This window comes from Struthio camelus, chromosome 16, assembly GCF_040807025.1.
Source record: "Struthio camelus isolate bStrCam1 chromosome 16, bStrCam1.hap1, whole genome shotgun sequence".
Classification (NCBI taxonomy): domain Eukaryota; kingdom Metazoa; phylum Chordata; class Aves; order Struthioniformes; family Struthionidae; genus Struthio; species Struthio camelus.
Window position 1 is genome coordinate 17,711,668 of NC_090957.1, and position 22,003 is coordinate 17,733,670.

A 22,003-nucleotide genomic window follows, 5' to 3' on the forward strand; every position below is an offset into this window, starting at 1 on the left:
CATAGTCCCATGGAAAACTTTTTTCTGTGTTGGAGATGCTTTCCCTGGATTGTTTCCTGTGATTGCTTTTTTTTTTTTTTTTGGCCTTTCCATTGTTTTGTGCTTTTTTCAGTTCAGCCATTTCAGACTGGGTGTCTATAACAGCCCAGCTATCCTGCTATTTATTTTAGTAGTGTATAAGTTCCCTGAGCAGTTTATAGTCCAGAGGAGATGTGGCACTGAGTTACTTAGCTTTCTCTGCTGCTGATTTGCTCCACGGTAAAGCTAGCTGCTTGATCTTCACTCTCATAATGGAGAGGTCATTTGACAAGTTCTTTTAGTAGTTCAGCTGTATTGTGTAGTAAGTTACATTCACTAACTTGATCGGGTTACTCAGGCTACAGGTGCAGTTGGTCTTTTGGGGGTTTGTGTATATCTGTAAATGGCAGGTACGCTTCTTCTGGGTCAGTTGTTGAAAGAACTGTCACAGAAGCGTTACTCAAATTTGATGTGGAACCCAGGCTTACTAGACCATCTTAGGTGCACTTGGCTTTGCGCAGAGCTATCTTTGGGGCCTAGCCTGCGCTCCAAGAATGGGGCACTGGGAATGTGATCTGTAGACACCTGAGTGGGTCTTTGTAACTTTCTGCAGTGTGTACTCACTCTGGCTTTTTTTCAACCCAAGCTAAATCTATGTGGAGCCATTGCCTCTGCTGGTACTTTCTAGTGTTCCTGTTTGTAGATGATTTAAAAGTGGAGCCACGTGTGGATCCTGCTTCGGTCGAATATTGTACCTGCTGTCATGAGCCATGGGGAGAGGGGACGGTGTTCAGGTATTTAACAAATGCAGGAGCAGCTCAGGCCTGGTTTAGGTAGCCTGAGCTAATTGTGTGAAACTGAACGTGTCAGCGTGCTGTTTCCACACTTCAGGTGAGGCTCGTGCTGAAAATGAGCTGCATTTGGCTTACTAGAAACAGCATATCACAGCACATCTTGGAAACCATACAAGGAGCGCAGTGCGCAGATGCTAGAGTTAAACTGCCGCAGCATCCTGGCTGAAAGAGTCGGTGAGTGCTGAATAAAGCTGGCTGTGAAGGTGCTAGGATACTTGTGCTGTCCTTCCTGTTTGTCTTGTATGAGCTGTATTATCAAGGTTTCTCATCTCTCTGATGCAGAGATGACTGCAAGGAATTTCTTTATTAAAAGAATTCTTTGCAATTTATCCTAAAAGATGAGAATTAGGGGAATGATATGTGTGTGTGTAGTTTATGAATTACAGGATATGATTTTCCATAACAAATTTTATATACTGAAGAAGTTATGAACAAAAGATGACAATATATGTTGCATCAGGTAATGTAAATAATTGATGGAGTAATTGAGATACAAAATTTGTTTTTCTTACATTGTGGTAGTACCTCAATTCAACCTACTTAGATTGAAGTATTTCTAGCTAAACTGAAGAGTTTAATGGACTTTAGCCGTAACGTATGCGCTGTTAAAATGGGATAGTCATAATGCTCCTATGTAGACAACAGATTCTGGTCATATCTTTTATCCTGCTGCAACCTGAGCTTTATGAGAGATTTTTGCATTTTTTCTTATAGCTTCAGTTAATTTCAAATTCTCCTTTTTTTTTTTTTAATTCTAGATTTTTAGGGTTTTTATGTCTTCTGTGCTTATAAACAAATGTTTCAATCTGTTTTAAGAAATTAGATAACGCCGTTTTACTGTTCTTGGGGTATGCTTTGTGTTTTGCTGTATTAGCAACTACCCTAAAATGTGCTCATATAAAGGAGGTGAGGATTAAGGAGAGAAACAATTGAAATACCCAAGCTTTTGCAGTATTGACTGTAGTTCCAAAGGCATCACGTGGTAGCTACATTCAAAGATTGTTGCTTAGCTGTGCAATTTTATATTTATGGAACATTATTGCATTATCAAAAAATGGCATTATTTGGAACTGGTGTTTTTTTAACTAGACAAACTCCTGATAACTCTTTTATTATAAAGAGTAAGCAAGTGACTTTAGTTCTCCCAAGTGTATGCTTGCAACTCTTTTTCGTAATTTGAAGAGTTCCTCTAGAGGCTATTTTCTTCCGCATCAGGAATTCAGAAGGTTTACTTCATGACCACAGGATGTCACTGTTGCTTTACAGAAGTGTTATTTTAAAACGGTGCTGTTGAATTTTATATTTGGCTGTTACTAGATTATCACAAGCTTGCTTGCTTGAGTGCAGTATTTCTTCAGGCTGTAATCATACAGGAAAGGATACCCTTCCATTTAAAGAACATGAGAAGTGAATGGTTGCTTTAAAAGGCTGAGAAATACGTAGATAGCCTTTAAATATTATGATGTAAGGCTAGTAGTTATTGAAATACTATAATTTAAATTAATCGAATCCCCAAGGCCACCAATGAAGTCCTAGCAAGGAATCGTATGTAAGAGCGTCTGGATTTTAGGTAGGACATCAGCTGGTCCCTCTGAAGGTAGAAGATTCCATCTGTGTAACTATAACATCAAACTGCTAAAATTCACTGCTTCAGTGTGGGGTTTACCTAAAAGTTATATAGAAAAAAAAGTCTGGCTCTGCAAAAATGCTTCATATTTCCCCAAGTCTGAGGGCAATACATTTTTAAAAGAAACAGTATTCTCTTCTAGCCCTCTGACCTTCACAAGGTTTGAATAAGTGCTGGCCTACCATTTGTTCCGGAGAAAGTTTAATAGTCCACCCTGCATGCTGCTATTACAGATTGTCTTCCCTCTTCCTGTGAAGATGATTTGGAGCTGCTACCACTACAGAGTGGCTACAGATCAACATTGTACTTAAGCTACAGGTAAATGTAAGTGACTTTGATTCTCTATTTGCAGCATACAGAGTATTGTATTTTAAAATATTTGGTAAAAATGAGCACTTAAGGGAACAGAGAAAATGTTCATCTGTTTTCCTCCTGCTTACTGTTGCCTACTGTTTAAACAGATTCAGTGTCATTGTTTTTCCTGTTCTGTCATGAATTTCTGTGCTTCTTCATCTGTCCTTTATATCAGAGGATACATTTCATTATGAAATTTCTTCCTACAATTTGACTTAAAATTTCACTTAATAGTTCCAAATTTGACTAATCTCTTCCTGGATTTAAGGCTTCCATAGAATGTGGCTCTCCTGGCAGGAGAAACTTTGAACTCTCAGGCACTTCTGACTCATTTTCATCAATAAAATAAATATTAAGCAATCACAAGATTCTTCCTCATTCCTCCAAATAAAAGTTTAAAAAGGCAAGAGGATCACATGTTGCTTTTGAAAATGCAGGTTGGCATTTGGGTGAAATTAAATTGTTCCCTGTATCCTGCCTGTGTGCTACTTTGGATGTCTTTCTTCTGAGCTCTATCACCTATCAGGATTTTAATTTTGGGTGGCAAGATCCTTTTTAAGCATCACAACCAGCTCAGCTGGCTAGTGCACAACAGTGAAATAATTCCATTACTGACCTCAGAGTGCTCTGTCACTGACAAATACACTTTTGGGTAGGTCTTATATTTTTTCTGCCTTGCTGCTTCTTTTGCTGAAATGGAAATGCTAATGTTTACCCTTGTGTGCTCTCTGTGAAAGTGTGTGCGCATGTGTGCCTGCATACCAATGTTTGTGTTCTCCCAGCAGCTTTGTTTCTATTTTGCTGTGCTGACCTCTCAGCTGGCAGTGATTCCTTTCCCAGCAAGCTGCACATTCTCCTTTCTCTGTGTAAGCTATTAAAACCAGATGCGCAGAAAGAAATCTGTTAAGATTCACTTCTGTGGGCTGATTTGATTCTTTGAAAGGTGGACTAACTCCCATGAAGGCTGGGGGAAAGCCCAAGAGGCTTTGTGCCTATAAGTCTGAGCTAAACTTCTGGGCCTGATTCTATGCCTGTTGATACCAGAGTAAATTAAGTGTAACATCACTAAAGCAAACTGAATTAAATTAGTGCAAGGCTGGAATGAGGGAGAGGAGAGATGAGACGTGGTCTTGCATTTCTCTGCGAATGCTTGTTCTTTATTGGCTATCCTGTGGGTCCCAATAAGTCATTAAGCATGGAAAGAAAAAGTAGCTTTGCATTGTTACTGCATCAGCTTAATTTTGCCACACAGGAATCTGAGAAATAAGCTTGTGATTTCATCCAAAACCATCAAAGAGAAAAAGGCACCCTACCATTTCCTGGATGTTTTTAAAGGAAGGTCTTTGTGCAGCCTGCATCCGATCCAAAGTAGAGACCATCTGGGAATGTTTCTGTGGGTGATGGCCACATTCCAGGAAGCCCCACATCATCCTATAATCCTGCCAGATGAGGATTACTTTCCGTTGTCTTTGGGCTGGTGGCATTTTTGGAAGAAGGAAGCCACAACCAGAGTTCAGTAGGTTGTTTTTGTGGCCATTCTCATGATGTGACACTTACCCTTCCTAACATTGTTTGGACCAGTGGGTGACTGAACTTTTGAGATTTCTTGTGGAATGTGCCCCTGCTGTCAAACTGGTGATTGGGAGAACTCTATACCATTTTATTAGTTAATCAGTTTCCCTAGTTGAGCCCTGGCTCACATACATGGCTCTGTGAACCGTAGGTGCTCTACAGCATACAGATGAGAACTACTCTGCAAAGATGATGTGCTGTGGAAGGTCATTGAGACTCTAGGTGCTGAATGTTACCCTGCACCAATGCTGCTGGAAATAATGATCACACTGGCTCCTCAATCTTTAGTTTTATTAGGAGTATGAGAGAAAAAGCTCAGAAAGACACCTGATGTAGGCTGACCTTCTCTGTTTCCTGGGGGTCCTGTTTTGGGAGTGATAAGGGTCATTAGCATGCAAGCATGATCTCATCTCCAAGCAATTTCAGGGATAGCCTGTCTGTCCTCTCAGAAGTAGCCTTTCCCAGGCCTGCACCACTGTATAGAATCCACCCATTAAGTGGGTGCTAATGTCCAGTTAAGTAACTTGACATTAAGTTAAGAAACATTAAGAAAGTAAGCCTTAGTTTTCAGGAACTGGGGCTGCTTTGTGTGATCTCTTGTGCTTGTGATGAGCGGCTGACACCCTATACTGCATAGGCTAACATTCTGGTTATGGTTTGCACTGCCTCAAAACCACGGCGTGTGAAGGTGAAGTTGTGTGAAGAGAAACGACTTCTTGCAGAACAGTTGCCCTCAAGTGTTCCCATGCATTCTTGCCTGTCCTGGTGCTAACTGAGGGAGCCTTGTGACAAACCTCAGAACTAAACCATGGGCTCCAGTCCATTCATGAGTCAAATCAGCCTGCCTCCCGCTACATCGGAGCGGGCTGTTGCTGAAAGCCACGAGATGTCGCTTCTCTGTATGTGCAAGCAGGGGTTAAGCATTATGAATTTGCAATAGCCAGCCAGCTTTCCCATATAAGAGCACTGCACTCATTGGCTCTCAGTTGTTCTGAGAAATCCATCTAGTCATTTCCTGTGCGAGCCCTTCTTCACTTTGCAAAAACCTATACTGTTGAGTGAATAATGGTCAGTGGTTATTCCTTCTCATAGGCAGCCTGGATTCCCTCATGGACCACCAAGGAGGAGTTCCATGTTGTGACGTTGATAGAAAGTGCTAATATGAGTATGGTCGTCTCTGCAGAAGACGAGGGCTCTCACCCATGGATATAAACAATTTGGGGTCTTCAGGAAATGTTTCCTTGCTTATTAACACTTGATGGTATTTGATTTGGTTTCTACTGAGAGATTATTTAGCCTCTGGAGGATCAGTTGGGACTCCCTGTCAGATCAATTCTTGGGTGGAGCTTGCAGCAACTCAGGGTAAGTGCTGTGCTCTTCCTCTTTTGACAGCAAGGCTTTTCTTGTGCTATGCTATTCAAAATGGCTTGGCAAAGTAGCAGTAGGAAACAGCTCAGGTCTTGAACAGAGAACTGAAAATTCAGCTGATAAGAGTGCTCCCTGTTTTTTAGGGAGGTACAAAGTGGATGCATGTATGTAAGGGTCCTTTTTTAGGACCACTTTGCTCTTGCTTTTAAACAGCCTGTCCGTACTAGACTGACAATAAATAACTCTTTTGAGTGCTGAGAAGAGATGGAAACTGCAGCTGAGAAATGATTTTGTGGAAAGGAAGCCAGAAAAGCACAAGCAAGCTTTTACGGAAATACAAATAGCTCTCTATTTGTAGAGGATCAGCAAATGTACCAGTAAGTATTTTGGGGAGGAGATATGACTGAAAGGGGATTATAGGGTGTATGCCTGTGTCTGCAGAGGGATATTTGTCATTAGAATGCAGACTAACCTGAGTGGCTGAATTATAGTGGTTTCTCTTAGATTTCTTGCTGTAAGCTGCATAAAGATGTTTTGTAGCTGTTTTCTGCCTAGAACTAACTATACTTCTCTGCATCCTAATCTAAACCAGAGTGCTTATACTATGTTGATTTACCTCTGTGCTGGTAACTGGCTGTGGAGTCTGACTCTAGTCCCCCCAAGGGAGATTTATCTTCAGATAAAGTCTGTTAAACATTTGGAGGAAGTGCATGCAAGTAAGACAGAGTTATTAACGTAAGCTCTGGTTCAAGTTGGTAATCATAGATGTTTCTTTGCCACCTCACAAACTAAACTGTGTGTGAATCTTCAGTCATATCCTGACTACAGATAGTTTGCACTGGGTGTAGGTCTGAGACGTTGTGAGAGATATATGAAGAATGTCTCAGAAGGGTGAAAATGGAGTACAGGCCATATTAGATGAGAGAAGTGGGCTGACTGAGCACTCTGTTGAATACTCAGACTCTCTGTATAGCAGATCTGGGTCCAGCTTTGCTCCTGGGAGAGTTTGTGCTGTGTTCAGGTTCCGAGTGCTGTGAGTGTCCACATGGCAGCTGTGCTGGGTATAGGCCTATGCTGATATGGATAGCAGTAACTGGCAACCCCCAGCATTGGGGAGATCTTATATCCTCCCCATTTTGCCCCAGGATGAAAGCAAGAATGTGCAAAAGGAATGCAATTTGTGCATATGTATTTTCCCTGTAGAAATACTGTCTTTCTACTAGCAAAAGACAGAAACGAACTTAGCGCTCTTTTGCAGCGAAGCCCCGCAGTTAATCTTTTTTTGGCCACTTGGTAACTAGCCTGCGTTGGCTGCACTGAGATAAGAACAATGAGCGTAGTCTCCCAAAGATCCACTTTCTTTGCCTTTTATGTAGGGAACATGTGCTGCTGCCAACAGGTGAGGTCATCTCACAAAGGGGGTTCGGGTGTTCTGCAGAGAAGTAGCCTGTATTTCATGAGCTGCTTTTGAACTTCTTCTCTGTGGGAACCGTATTTAAGGCCTTGATCCCTCATTCAAAGCCACCCAGTTGTGCAGAGTTTTACTGAATCCCTCTCTGAAGGGAGCCATAGTCAATTGTGGGAACTTTGGACCTGGAAATATGCTTTCCTCTATGTGCAGCACTGTGCATGTTCTAGGAGTATGAACAAACTGCATTAACTCTCCTGCTCCCTTGCAGGAGTAGTATCCTGGTACATCCTTTGTGATCTGCAAGACCATCTGTGCTAGAAATGGATAACTTCACAAATGGGCAGCCGGGCCCAGGACAGAGGAATAGGTTGATGGGACTGCTAGAAACAGATGATAGTATCCAGGAAGATAAACCTGCATCTAGTAAAAAGGAAGAAAGAACAGGGCTACATGGAAAGAAAGGAGAGCCACGGCCCTTGGAAACACCTTATCAGAAGGAGAGCAGTGACTATGCTCCTAAAATCAAAATTAATTTGAACTTTCGTCCAGGACTAGTAAGCAAGTAAGTAACTGTTGACAATTTCACAAGGGTAGGATCCCCGCTGATCCCTATGGATACAATGCCATAAACTTTACAGGAGGATAAACGAAAAGTGGCAAGACAGGAATATTAAAGGCATCTGATGGGAGATAATTAAAGTAGAAAGGAGACTATTAGACCTTTCCCTCTGCACCTGGAAGGTATGTATATGACGTGCATTGTGGTACATTTTGGATGCATCTGAACTGGCACCAAATAAGCCAAATTGGGTGTCAGAGCAGCTTAGCATGGAGCCCTATACAACTGAACTGTTCTTGCCAGGAGAGGGATGTAAATAGCTCATGGAGCATTTCATGCCATGTGATGGGACTGATTCTGGTCCTGGAGCTATCTTGGGCTTCTCTTTCTTTGTGTTCTGGATGCGTTCCAGGATTGCACATTGGGCTGGATCTGGGAAAAGCTCCAGCTAATGGAAACTGCAGCCACTTGAGAGAATTCTGGGAAATAACTGTCTTTATTTTTCCTTTGACTCAAAAATAAAATTGTTTAGTTGTTTTTCTGTCAAGCTCCTCTGCCTCCCTCCCATTTTCTCATACTAGCCCACTGGAACTTATTGCATGTTCTTGTCTTCCTGTCCCCAGAACTTTTTAACACTTTCTATTTCTTCTGTAGCCAAAAGGACCCTAATCGCTTTGACAGAGACAGGCTCTTCAGCGCAGTCTCAAGGGGCAGCCCCGAGGCACTGGATGGCTTACTTGAGTACCTAAGGAGGACTTCTAAATTTCTCACCAATTCTGAATACACAGGTAGATTCCTGCTCAGTAGTCCCTAAGCTGGTTTAGCAGAGGAAGAGCTTGTCAGCACAGGACTGGGTAGTGGGGGAATCTGTTCTTGACTCTTCGTTTTCTCCAGCCGGTGCTTTTATTTTCCTAATGGTCATCTGAGGACGGAGGATGCCAATAATTACATATTTCCTCAAGCCTTTGCCTCTAACATGGACTAAAATACTGAAAAAGGCCTTTTAAATAATTATTGTATTTGATCCTAGAATGACAGTTAAGTTCTGGGTGCACTGGATTAGGTAATACAGATGTGTACAAGCATATGTGCATCCCATTCAATGCTGTTTTTCTACTAGATGCAAAGACTGGGAAGACCTGCTTAATGAAAGCCCTGCTGAATTTAAAGAATGGGAGAAATGACACAATCCCAGTTTTGCTGGAAATAGACCAAAAGACAGAGAATCCCAGGCCACTTGTCAACGTTGCGTGCTCTGATTGTTACTACAGAGGTAAGGGTTCTGTGCCGATGCTGTGTCAGATGCAGCCACCCCAGCAGACAGGCGAGATGTGCAGATACAATGAAAAGGAGGTAAATGAGAGCTCATGCTGCACTGCAGTCCCAGGGTTCTGGTGCTGTTACAGTAGTAGCTTGCTCACCTTTTAGTTCTGATTTCTGATTCTGGTAGTGTCCTCTTCAACCTTGAGTGATACACTTCGCCTCTGCAACTTTGGTCCCAGTCTATAAAACAGAAGTGGTAACATGTTTAATAACCCAGGAATATGGGAGGATTTGCTTGGAAAACTTTTAAAGTACTTCTAAAAGTGAAAGAAAAAAAGTACTAAATCTTGCAATGTTGAAGAAAAACTGCATTAAAGCATGAATTCTGCCAGTTGGGTTATCCTTTTAATAGCAAACATGCAAAGTAGCCATGTACATGTATGGTTGTCTTTTTCCTCTGTTCATAGTGGTTTGGGATCTTAGCACCAGCCTGGGATAATGCCTGGCCTTGTGTTGAATTCCTGATAGTCTTGGGGCTCGTCTTCTTGCTTAATGTTTCTAATATGCTTTTCCAATATACATTATTAAAAGTCAGCAATTGCCACCCACTCCTGCCTAGCGCTGAGATTGCTGTGCAGAATGTATGGCAATTGTTGAAGCAGCCTGCCTTCCTCAAGAGACCTTTGCCTGTTCCCTCTGACAGTAGCACTGCATGGTAAGTTTTGCCCATTTCCATAGGCCATACAGCACTCCATATTGCCATAGAGAAGAGGAGCCTGGATGTAGTGAAACTTCTAGTAGAGAATGGAGCTGATGTCCATGCCAGAGCCCATGGCGAATTCTTCAAGAAGAAGAAAGAGGGAGTTTGCTTTTATTTTGGTGAGTCAGTGTGAAATACATTATTTCACGTTGTTTTTTTCTTGTCTAGCTGTGTGTGCAGCCACTAATCCCAGCTGAGTTTTCCTCTCTACGTGGGCTACCATCTCCTCTGCCCTGTTATAATCAAGGACTTCTTGACTTATTTGAATAGCAAGATCCTTCCTCAGACTAAGGTATCCAGTGAGCACTTGCCATCATGTTTGGCTTTATGTATTTAATTCCATCAAAGGAACTTCAGACAGAGACAATGAAATATGTGGCTGATGCAGACAAACAAGGAGTCCGGGAAAGAGTTTCAGCTGCCCCCAGAAATAGGGAGAAATCATTTGCTGTAAAACACTTTCTGAATCTAGAGGCACTAAGAATTTATCCTGTTTTCTCGTGGTAAAACTCCAGGCTAAATATATTTTCCTAAAATTGCCTTTTTTGTTGTTGTTTTGTTTACCACTACCCCCTCCCCCACCTCCCCTCGCTTCTTCCCCTCCAAATGCTGTCCTAATCTCTTCAGGTGAACTTCCTCTCTCCTTGGCTGCTTGTACCAACCAACCTGAGGTGGTGGAATATCTTCTAAACAATCCCCACCAGAAAGCCAGGATCCAGGAGCAGGATACACAGGGCAACACAGTGCTCCATGCACTGGTGATGATTGCAGATGATACCGAGGAGAACACCAAGTTTGTGAGCACAACCTATGTTGAGATCTTGAAGGCAGGTGTGAAAGTTGACCCAACGTGCAAACTGGAGGAGATAGTGAATTATGATGGATTAAATCCTCTGCAGCTTGCTGCCAAGACGGGCAAAGTGGAGGTAAAGACAGCTAAAGAGAATTGGTGGGGTTGCTGAGAAACAGGTGGGGCTGCAGCATGCATCTTCAGCATAGCAGGGTTTGATGCAGCAGCCTCTTGCACCCAGCTCATAGTAATGCTGTGGACAGTGGCAGTACCTAGAAGACATAAATGAGGCTTCCTCTAGGCTACTTCTGTTACGGTGCCCTACACAGCCACAACTGACCGCTGCTACTTTCTCTCCCAGCCAAGAGAGCTAGTCTGGTTTGAAATAAGTTTTACTCCTGGAAGACTTGATACCAGGTTTAGTTAGGTGTCTGGTGTTTGGGTACAACAAAGCGTATAATGCAGAAAGCAAGGTGATCTGTATTTGAAGGTAACTTGGGTATGCTTGGGTCATTCCACGTCTTCATTACATAAACACTCTTCTGGTGTGCATCCGATTTCTCTTCAGATCTTTAAACACATCATCCAAAGAGAGATCAAAGATCCAGAGTACAGGCACCTGTCACGCAAGTTCACTGAATGGACCTATGGACCTATCCATGTGTCTCTCTATGACTTGTCCTCTATTGACAGCTTTGAGGAAAACTCTGTGCTGGAGATTCTGGCCTACAGCAGTGACACACCAGTGAGTGCTTTTACCAAGAGTCAAAGATTGTAACCTTTTTTTCTGGCTTTTTTCAGTGTTGCTGTATAGTTATGCAAACCATTTCAAGTTCATGTGGTATTTCAGATGATCGTGGGAAAGAAATGCACGATGACATATTTGCATATTTTTAAAATTTATAAACTGCTTAGCATGCCTCTAATCGGTAATAAGAGAGAAATTTTGGATCCTTTGGTTGTCCTAAGCCTGGATGTGTCCAAATACCTTGATGGAGCCAAGCAGAAATGAGTTCCTATATGATGGTTGATCTTTTTCATACTGAAAAGCCTGACTGAATAAACCTTTACGTATGCCCTAATTGCAGCCATTGAACTCCAGTCCTGAAAAAGACAAAAGACAATCCTTGATGATTGTGCATTCCTGTTGACACACAGGTGCTTCTTTAAAATTTTATTTATTTATTTTTGCACAGAATCGGTACAAGATGGTGGTTTTGGAGCCACTGAACAAACTACTTCAGCAAAAATGGGAAACGTTTGCTTCCAAGAGATTCTACTTCAGTTTTATTTCATACTTGTCATTCATGATCATCTTTACAGCCATTGCCTACTATCAGCCTTTAAGGGTAAAGGTAGGCCCCTTATTCTTTAAACTAGAAAGGCCTGAATGGATGCAGCTGAAGTTATAAAAGGCTCAGGATGGCTATCACAACTACTTCTGTCTTTCTTCACTGTTTTTGTTTTTGTTTTTATCTTGCAGCCTTCATTTCCAGTGGAGTTCACAGCTGGAGGCTTCCTGTGGGTCTCTGGACTGATCATTATCTTGCTAGGAGGCATTTATCTAATTTTTGCTCAGGTATGAGGATCTCTTGCCTAGCTACACTGTAAGAAAGAAAAACTGTCACTGACAAAGGGGCAGCAGATTCTATTACCCTGACATCAGGATGTGCACAAGTGTGGATGGCAAGGAGGAATCCTGCTCTGAGACACTGTGTCAGTGGGATCTAGCACTGATAGGGTGGCATAAGCCAGCGTGCTGGGGAAGGTGAAGAATAGGGTGACAGCAGTAAACAATTAGGAGACACTGTTGTGATTTATGGTAGTAAAATGCATCCTTAGCATTTGATGCAATCTATTAATAATGGCATAGGGAAACGCCATGATTCAGCCCTTGCCCCTTTTTAAATGTAGGCTTTACTTTCATCTCTGAAGGGTGATTAGCTGAAATTTGGGATCTTTGGAATGAAAGCAGGAGAAGGAATGAGCAAACCTCTCCACTGTGCAATAGGTTTTGCCAGGCAGAATTCAGTCTCTAGCATGCCCTATTGTTGTAATGAACAGCTACCACTGATTTTTCTCTATTAGAGTCTGTATCTGCGGAGGAGACGCCAATCTCTGAAGACTATGTGCTCTGACAGCTGCATTGAAATTTTGATGTATGTCTCTTGAGATTTTTTGGGCAATGAAAGCACAGGTGAAATTGGTTTTCTGCTGTGGGCAGCTAAGTTGCCATAACATTACTAGAGAGATGGTGAGCAGGAAAGATTTATTCTCTGCCACTATCTCTTTCCATTCCCTCCCTGCTTGTTGTCCTCGTGTTACATCTCGTCATAACCCTTCATTGTGATGGACAATGCTAGGTAGGGTCTGTCTTTGAGTTTGTACGTTATGTGACACAGTGGAGGCCTGATCCTCAGTTATTCTATAGTTAAGAATTTATACTTGTAATAAAAAGAGTTGAAGGATTTAACCGTACAGTTACTGCGGCTCAGATTTGGTCTAAGGGAAAATAACTTGCCAGTTTTCTGAGGAGAAATGTGCATAGATGCATGTGTGTGTGCATGTATGTGTACATGTATTCATAAAGGTTATGATTCTTTTCCATTTTATAGCAGTACATGAGCTACATAAGCAGTTAAGAGTTTCCATACTGTGAGATTAACTAGTTCATAACAAACCTGCAATAACTTGTGGGTTTGGTTATAACAGGATTTGCTTATATAAACTAAGTGCCTGATTAACTGCTGCTTTATATGCTCCATGTAGCCTGGTAAAATGTGTTTGCTTTTCCTTTGTTTGCTTTTCCTTTTAAAACAGAAAAGATTTGCAAATGGGCCTTTTTGTGGGGGTAAGTCCACTGTAACTAATTCTGCTTCTTTCCAGCTTCATCCAGGCATTCTCATTGCTGTTGTCAGCAGTGCTGTATGGTGCAAGTTCAGAAAACTATGTGGCAGTGATGGTTTTCTCCCTGCTTTTGGGATGGGTGAACATGCTGTATTACACACGTGGCTTCCAGCGCACTGGGATTTACAGTGTCATGATACAGAAGGTCAGTACCCAGAAACAACCTTGAGTGAAAAGCTTTTAGGTGTGAGGAACTGGTAAAAGTCCTGCAGTTACTTTTCCTCTCTCAGGGACCATTAAAACCATAAATGAAATTGATGTATTGACTCTGGAAATAAAGGAATTGGAGAAGGAGACTAGATCGATGTCTTCAAGGAAGTACAATTGAGGCAAAACACTGGTTTGTTATCTTTGAATATAGCAAATGGGAAAACCTGACACTGCCAAAAAACAAAACTAGCAGTCACAACCAATACGAGTTTTCTGGAAGTGTTAAACTTGGGTTGAGAAGTATTGCCAGATCCATGTAGGAGCCTCAGACTAGTAGAGCTGACGAAGCGAAGGTGAAATGAGGTGCCAGGGAAGGATTCTGATCCCCATCTATGTGAAATCCAGTAGATACAAAACAGCTCTATGTGTTGCAGCAATCTGAAAACGGCCAAACATGATATTTATTTGTTTCAAAGAACCAATTCATACAAACATAACAACAAATGTTTTTGTGGTGCTCTCAAACTAAGCTCCAAACACTGTTACTTAGCTGAGAAAGTAACTTAGCACATACTACTGGTTTCTTAAACTGGATAAAAGCATTTCCTAACTTGCTTTCAGTATTGGCATTGTTACTGGGGTTTGTTTTCTGACAGCTATGATAACAGGAGATCATGCTGGTGATTTAATGTGAGATAAAGACATTGCCTCCTGCTTTGTGTTTCAGACTATCCTGAGAGATCTGCTGCGTTTCCTCTTGGTTTATATGATCTTCCTCCTTGGCTTTGCTGCTGGTAAGGACTTACTCAGCATCATGGTACAGGCTGGGCTACAAGAAGTAGATTTTTCTGAGGAGGATTTAAATTCTGTTTTTCTCATAGCTCTGGTTACCCTGATGGGGGAGGCTCCTGCAGTCTCTCAGAACAAGTCTGTTGCTCAGATGGAGGATGCTGGGAGCCATGCCATGTACGGCGGGCTATTTAGTGTCTCTCTGGAGCTCTTCAAGATCACCATTGGGATGGGCGACCTGGAGTTCCAGGAACATGCCAGATTCAAATACTTCGTGATGCTTCTGCTGCTTCTCTTTGTGATCCTCACTTACATTCTTTTGCTCAACATGCTGATCGCACTCATGAGTGAGACTGTCACTGATATTTCTGGCTATAGCAAGAGTGTCTGGAAGCTGCAGGTGAGACACTGTGCTGCTCAGCAGTCATGTCATGGCCCAACCTCCTACTTGATTCTCATAATATCAGAGATGATTTTGTATGTGTGTGTGTGTGTGTGTGTGTGTGTGTGTGTGTGTGTGTGTGTGTGTGTGTGTGTGTGTGTGTGTGTGTGTGTGTGTGTGTGTGTGTGTGATAAACCTCATTTTCCTGATGTGGACTTCTACTTTCAGAGAGCTATTGCTATTCTAGAAATAGAAAAGGCTTGGCTGTGGCGCCAAGGTGGAAAGAGGAGATCTGGCTGCTTCCTTTCAGTGGGCCTCAATAAGAAAGATGAGAGATGGTGTTTCAGGTAAGACGGATGTACTGCTATCCCTTATGCTCCATCCTAGTAATGGGGTCCCTTGCTTATTAACCTGGTAACCATGAACCACCACAAGGAATTGCAGCACTGACTCAGCACAGCAACTGAACCACGTTGTCTTGGACACCTGCAAAGTGTTTGGTTGTTGCTATGCTGGAAGTTTGAGAGCTAGTTGAGTCCCCAGCATTGTCACCAAGATGTAGCCTGTTTAACCCACATGCGTGCAAGTGGTTACAGCAGCAGGCTGCCTGCACTGATGGTTTCCCTGCCCCTGCTAGCATAGCTGTGCCCAGAGAGGGCTGTAGTGGAAAAGAAGTAGGCTGATATGCCTTAGCTCAGTAATATGCAACATGAGTGCAACACGAGGGGGCAGCACTTCTCCTCTCATATAGGGGCTGGGAGAGCAAATTAACCTTTCTTCATCCAGCGAAAAAAACTGCAGGCAGCACTTCGGTAACTCCAGAGTGTTATGGGTTGTATAGTCCTATGGAGTATGTGTAGAGAGTAGAATCTAGGAGGCTCCTTTTGTATTAAATGTATTCCCTGGGAGGAACTGCAATACTTAAAAAAAAAAAAAAAAAAAAAAATTAGACCTTCACACAGCACACTGGGGGAAGAGATATTTACATCAGATATTTACAGAGCTTAAACTACAGACGATCTTTTCTCAAAAAAAGCTCTGCAGGTTGTTGCAAACTATTAGCACTGTGCTGACAGGATGAAGTTGGATTGGGATGTTGCAGGATAAGGAGATCTGGACTGAAGTGCTCTAGGCATCAGTGTCTGTTGTGTTTTGTCTCTCCAGAGTAGAGGAAATTAAATGGACAAATTGGGCAAAGGAGGTGGGAGCTCTGAAGGAAGACCCTGGTAACTCCAATGATTCAGAAATAAACCCAGAAGGTAAGACATACCATGAAGAAAGGTCTTTAGCATCCTTTTGGCTTCCTGCTCAGCAAGGACTTTTGGCATGATGTTATGTCTTTGGATGGAAACATAAATTTTAGGTAGGCCAGTTTGCTCGTGAAATTGCTTCCACACAGCATCCCTCAGGAATAGCAGTGTCACTTGTGAGAATCAGAATAGGCTTGTACCTGACTGGAGTTTGGGAACAAAAGAGGTGCCATTCCTATTTCTCTGTAATGGAAATGTACAGGAAACACTACTGAGAGAAGCAAGGGCTGTTCTTCCCTTTGACTCAGCCCTGTAGCCCAAATGCATCATGCTTTTGCAGGAAAGGTAAAATTTAGGCCTACTTGTAATGTAAGTGTTAAAAATCACAGGGCATTTACAGCACAAATCTGGGCATTAACGCTGCAACTGTTGTCAAATTCTACCTTAGATAATTGTGTTTGCTTCCCTCTTTATGCCTGGGAAGCAGCTCTGTGCGGAAAACAGAGAGCTGCTATTTTTCCTAGAAATATTTTGTTTGGTCTGGCAGAACTTGGGCAGAAGCTTCACCAGAATTAAGCACAGCCTCCTGCTCTTCCACCATAGTTTTTTTCCAGATGCCAACTTTTTAGGAGTGAGAGGTTATGTTTAAAATACTGTCTGATGTTTGCTGGGTTTTCCCTAAATCTGCACCCTTCTAAAAACTGGATCCCTTTGTTAGCTTCCTGCTGACAAAGGGCTGCTGTTTTTGTGTCTCCTACTATAGAGACAAGATCATGGAAACGGATGCCACAGAAACAACTGAGATCAGCTGTTCCAGAGGAGCAGTCACCATTGCAGCCCCAGCTATCGGCAACTGAGATGATGCCTCTAGAGGGACAAACTAGAAATCTTTAGTGGGATTTCTGGATTGCAGCCTTACTCCCATCTGTAAAGGAGTTCTTCCTGTAATGGCTGGAAGAATTGAAGGCATTATCAGTATTAACATGCATTTCATCAAAGACTGGTTCAGCCTGTGGCTTTAAATATTTTCATGCACTTTATTTCCTCTGAAGAAATTATTTTTACTCAACTTTCTTTACCTGACACTTATTACAATGTCTAAATGTGCAAGAATGAGAACAAAATCACAGGGGCAGTGGGGAGTGGTCTGTGTCAGGGAAGGCAGTGCTTTGTGAGCTATATAGAAATAATGCTGTTTGCCATACAGAAGTAAAGGATTGCGTGACCCATCTGAGAACAGGCTGACTGTTATCCTCATGTCACAAGAGGTTGCACTGAAGTGCTTTGGAATAGAGAGCGTTGCAGAAGCATAAAATATTGCAGTATGGAGATGGCTTCAGCGCAGAACGCTGATGTGAGATGTGTGGACAAACGTTCAGGCTTCGGTCATCAAGAGCCACATAACGGTCTTTGTCTCAGTACCTGCAGTGCTGGGTGTTTAGAACGTATCAGAATTCCCATTTTACAGGAAGGTAATTAAATCATTTACACAACGTGCTCATTTTCTTAACAGCACAAAAGTGGTATGAATTTCTTGAAATTGTAACTTAGCAAGCCAAATTTCTGAAACATCTGTCTTCCACTGATTGTGTCTGTAGAAGACAGCAGTGGAATCCTACATGTATGGCTTCTGAAAGATAGATGGGCCAAAATGTGTAATGTGGTTAACATTTCCTGTCAGTCTTACCGGGCTTATCTTGCCCTAAATGACTAGAAGGACTTTGTTTTTCTTTGTAATATGCACACTGCTCCAGACAGGATGGGAAACATGCTTTAAATTCTGTGGAAAAAGGAAAAAAAAAAAAAAAGAGCTATCACACTTTCAGCTCATGTTTAAAAATAATGGTTGAAGTATTGTAAACTATTAGTTTAGCAACTTTACTTAATTGAAAGTGTGCATCCTTGGATGTATTTTAAGACCTTCAGCCTCAAAAGGAAGAGATGATGTGAACAGTGGTGACTACAAGGCATTATCAAACTGCTGATTGCAGTTCATGCATCACTGTGCTGACCTTACTGCCATGCTACTGAACTGTTATTTTTTGTGAACTCATGTCAGTTTACGCAGCCACATCTGAAGCTGTAAGAGCCTAGCCCTGGTTTTTGATGCATCTTTGACAGTGGGAATAACGGTCAGGGATAACCCTGAAAAAGTTGTAGGCTAAAAATTCTGGCAACACCTTCCCTTCAGGAAGATGAACTGTGCAATCCTAGATCTTCCTGTCTAGTCTGAGCAAGTGAAACTAGTAGGCCTATCTTTTGGAGATGACCATTTTAATTCTGTGGCTTACTACTTTCACATGACTGGCAGCAAAAACATTGCTGTTAAAAGTTGTTCCCTGCCTCAGCATTTCCAACAGGTTCTTCCCTTGTGCTGGGCAGTGGCCTCTGCAGCTTCACTGCACTGGGTTTCTGGGTTGTAACTGAATTTTCTCACTTCAGCTTCTGCTGTTTTCTTGCTTTGTGAAGCCTCCAGCAGCTTTTTCCATCTATGGCTTTGTCCTAAGTATTACCAAGATTTGGCAAGGTGCTCAAGTTGCACAAAAGGATTGGTCAACACATGGTGATCTATTGCTGTGCTTGATATTTTGCTGTGGTAGGGACACTTTGAGATTCTCAAGAAATGCAGAATCAAATCTGCCACCCCTGCCTGGAGTCTTAATAAACAACAAAAGAGAAATCACACTTGTTGGTAGTGTTTTTGATAGCTGTGGGCTGTGACAGCTTGCTTTCAAGGTAACCTGCTTCGGTGGCCATTCCTTGAACCCACTGCTGTTTAAATCACTTTGTTTACAGTGTTAGTTTTTCTTTTGATCTGCATCAAAAATGCTCTCAAAAATCAAGACTCTGTTATTCCTTGTGCTTTATAATCATGCTACAAAACACTGGTCTAAGCCCTCTTCTGTCTGTCATCCTTCACTTGTGAGCTTCAGACAAGGACAGGGAGATGCAGCAAGCATCTGGCTGGGTTGGTCAGGAGGCTGAGCAGCGCCCAGGCTGTTGTACACTTCTTTGTGGTCATGGAAAAAGGACAATTTTGAGGACTTATGATCTCTCTGCAGTGGCGTCCTTCCTATAAAGCTGAGATAGGTCAGTACTCTTGAGAAGATTAACATCAGTAAAGCATTTTGAGAAGAACCTCCAGTTTTCTATATCCTTAACTGATGCAGAAGGCATCTAAGCATCTAAGCCACTTCCCACTTTGGTCATGTTACAAATAGGAAGGCTGTCTGGGGTTTACTTTGTGGGATTTCTGCAGTTCCCTGCAAGAGGAAAGACTTAGGTGCTGGTTCATATCTTTGAAGGCCTGACAGGATTTTGGGGTCTGCTATGAATAGATGATAATGTTTTGTCAGGACGTACCTCAGTCATTTACGTAAGAAATGAGTGACAGATAAACTTACCCTCTCCCTTCTACTGCCTGTGACGGGTGACCTCAGCTGCATGGAGCCTCCGTCTCAAATCCCTTCCTGTGCAAAGTTGGGAGGCTTTGCAGTGCTCTCAGTTGATGAAAAGGAAACCTTTCTCAGACCTCAGTGAATGAATAAGTGCAGTTTCTCTCCTCAGTCTATGCTGAATGTACAAGCCACAGAGACTCTGAGGGTCTCCTACACCACTGAGAGAAGACACCAGCAGCTCTCACTGTTTTTCATTCAGTTATGGATGCTCAAGCCCTCTCATGTAATTTGGCCAAAGTTGCAAGCTGCATGGCAGGGCTGGAGGAAGAACTGAGATCATGTTGTTTGCGAACTCTTCCTCCTCTACCTGATCACATTTTACCTAGTTATTGCTCCTTGTGGCCTCTATACCAGGCTCCAGGTGTCTCCTGCTCAGAGTGATCTTGCTGATGATCTGCACAGTTTTCTTAAAAGAGGCTTCATGCCTGATTTCTGCATTTCCCAACTCCCCACAAGGCCATTTTCCTCAGAGATATCAGGTTTGTTCTTGTCCTTCCTCAAGTGCTTTGCTCATTTAATTTTACTGCCTTGTCCCCTTCCACTTTTTTTTCTTTAAGCATGCTCTGAGGCTGATGAAACCAGCATGGGGAGGTATATCTGTGCCTCAGTCGATCCACTCTCTTCATCTCTTCATGACCCCACTTGTACCTTAGCATACTTTCCATTGTCTCTCTTTATAGCTTGCAAAAAGAGTCTTTGAAATGTGACAAGCAAAGGGCTCAGACAAAGAACAGATGCTTCATATAAGTCTTCATGAGCTGTTTCTGAAGCGATGCAGCTGGCAGATTTCGTAGCTGGCCTGTTCCTGCAGCTAGCAATGAGGTTTGCGGTAGCTGTGAATCAGTTTTATTCTTCCTTGCCTTTTTCAAAAAATTGCATTTGTTACTCTAGGACTGAAAAAGTAAATGAAATTTGAAATATGATATTTTTAAAGAATACTGTTCCATTTTACCATCTCATGTCTGCTTCAGCAGCACAAGTAAAAGTGGCACCAGATAGGACCAGCACCAGAAAGTGTGGGTGTGACTGCCTCATGGTTGGCATATAGCTGTTATTAAAATAGTTTCTTCACTTTCTCTTTTGAAGTAATCTTTCTCAGTTCAGATATCTGAAATGTGGAGTACAGTCTTTATGGAGCATGAGGTTCTTTGATGATTGTCTAATGTTAAACCCAGGGAGCCCTTGGAAGAAAGGAGCTGGAGGTAGCCAGAAAGTGTGCATGTGGCTTTTTTTAGTGCTACGTTATTTTCTGAGAATGCTTGGAAAGTTTACACTCCCTGGGGCAAAGACCACTGTGTCTTTAGAACAGCTTTCTTCCCTTTCCCACCCCCAGTCTTTCTGAAGGATTTCCTATGCAGTTAACTCTTCTGAGGACTCACTCAACATTTGCTGGTTGAGCTCACTTAAGCAGTTGTAATAACAACACCCTGCAGCCAAATAACATTTGCTGCACAGTACTCTGATAATACAAACTGTCATGGACCAGTTCTGTGCAAGTCTGGTCCAGTCTGGGGACAACAGTGCAGAGGGATGAGGGATCATTAGAAGCCAAAGAATTATTGGTAGAGAGGGGTGGAAACATTCAGGATCACTTAACTGGCTATCCTGCGATAAAATGTCAGTGTTTCTGATAATATACTAAATAAAAAGGGAACACTGGTTCTGCGTTGGGGGGTGGGGGGGGAACTTGTGCCTTAAAAAATAGCTATGATGAGAGGCATCTGAGAACTGACATTTCTTAAATCCCTGCTATGAGTTCACTCAAGTGGATCTGTTTGCACATTTTAATGGGATGTGGAATGTCCATATGGCAAGGAGAAGGTAGTCAATACAAACATAGTGCCTAGAGGCTTTTCTAGACAGATCCTATTGCTCTAGATATACTCTAGATGCTGGTAGACAGAAATGGAGACACTGCTAAAAATTGCCACTCAGTAACCTAAGTTTACCTAAGCAACTTTTTGCATCTACAGTATTATTTAAATGTCACTAGTATACGCCTTGAAACCTCAGTTAGGAAATCCACAATAGAGTGACTTTGTCTCAGCAAGCAGCATGAGACCTGCAGACCTGGAGCATCGTCAGAGGAAGAGAGCAGCTTTCGCCTGGCTGTGTCTCAAGACCTGCTTTCTTCATCTTAAAGCTGGGAATAATGATATCCCTCCTGTACCTATTCTTCCTAATGAGTGAGTCTTATCTCTATATTTATTTTCATGAAATAGGAAAAAAAAAAGTCTCAGCCTAGAAACAAAGCAATTTCTGGAGACTTATATCAGTCCCTTTTTGTGAGCCAATAAAATAATTCTTGTGTAAGAAGTTCAGGATGTTGAGACTTGTATGGAATATAAGTCCTTAATTAGGGTTTTTCTACTGTTTCAGAGGAATTCATACATTTGAGTGGAGAGAGTTTTATAGTGCTCAGCCTTAGTGGGAGAAAAGTGATTGCTAGGTGAAATTCCACTCTCAAATACAAAACTAAAAAGCCATATTT

General features: G+C 42.2%; 2 protein-coding genes across 6 annotated transcripts in view; both read left to right on the forward strand.

The window, feature by feature from the left end:
• Positions 1 to 5,415: 5,415 nt before the first annotated feature.
• LOC104142799 (transient receptor potential cation channel subfamily V member 2) lies at positions 5,416 to 18,739 on the forward strand. Of its 5 annotated transcripts, none has more exons than XM_009672970.2 (17): positions 5,416 to 5,787; positions 6,007 to 6,170; positions 7,473 to 7,766; positions 8,418 to 8,551; positions 8,884 to 9,036; positions 9,765 to 9,905; positions 10,414 to 10,712; positions 11,145 to 11,321; positions 11,773 to 11,931; positions 12,060 to 12,155; positions 12,665 to 12,735; positions 13,463 to 13,628; positions 14,361 to 14,427; positions 14,515 to 14,822; positions 15,033 to 15,151; positions 15,969 to 16,063; positions 16,818 to 18,739. In XM_009672970.2, exons 3-17 carry the CDS (start codon positions 7,525 to 7,527, stop codon positions 16,946 to 16,948), a joined length of 2,358 nt encoding a protein of 785 aa, XP_009671265.2. In that variant the 5' UTR covers positions 5,416 to 5,787; positions 6,007 to 6,170; positions 7,473 to 7,524; the 3' UTR covers positions 16,949 to 18,739. The 5 variants fall into 5 exon arrangements, with proteins under 5 accessions (XP_009671265.2, XP_068766535.1, XP_068766537.1 ...); XM_068910434.1 differs by having other exon boundaries at positions 6,046 to 6,170; XM_068910436.1 differs by lacking the exon at positions 6,007 to 6,170 and having other exon boundaries at positions 16,773 to 18,739.
• Positions 18,740 to 20,582: 1,843 nt separating this feature from the next.
• ITGAE (integrin subunit alpha E) overlaps positions 20,583 to 22,003 on the forward strand; it is a 34,395-nt gene continuing 32,974 nt past the window's right edge. The window contains 1 exon segment of the mRNA XM_068910574.1: positions 20,583 to 21,698. Coding sequence (XP_068766675.1) covers positions 21,496 to 21,698 — 203 coding nt within the window. The 5' untranslated portion in view covers positions 20,583 to 21,495.

What these genes read in the sequence shown, in the direction of transcription:
- LOC104142799 (XM_009672970.2), top strand. Translation starts at nt 7,525, where the DNA reads ATGGATAACTTCACAAATGGGCAGCCGGGCCCAGGACAGAGGAATAGG. An exon ending in CCTCCTTGGCTTTGCTGCTG is followed by an intron (nt 14,428 to 14,514) that starts GTAAGGACTTAC and finishes TTTTTCTCATAG; the next exon opens with CTCTGGTTACCCTGATGGGG. An exon ending in GATGAGAGATGGTGTTTCAG is followed by an intron (nt 15,152 to 15,968) that starts GTAAGACGGATG and finishes TTGTCTCTCCAG; the next exon opens with AGTAGAGGAAATTAAATGGA.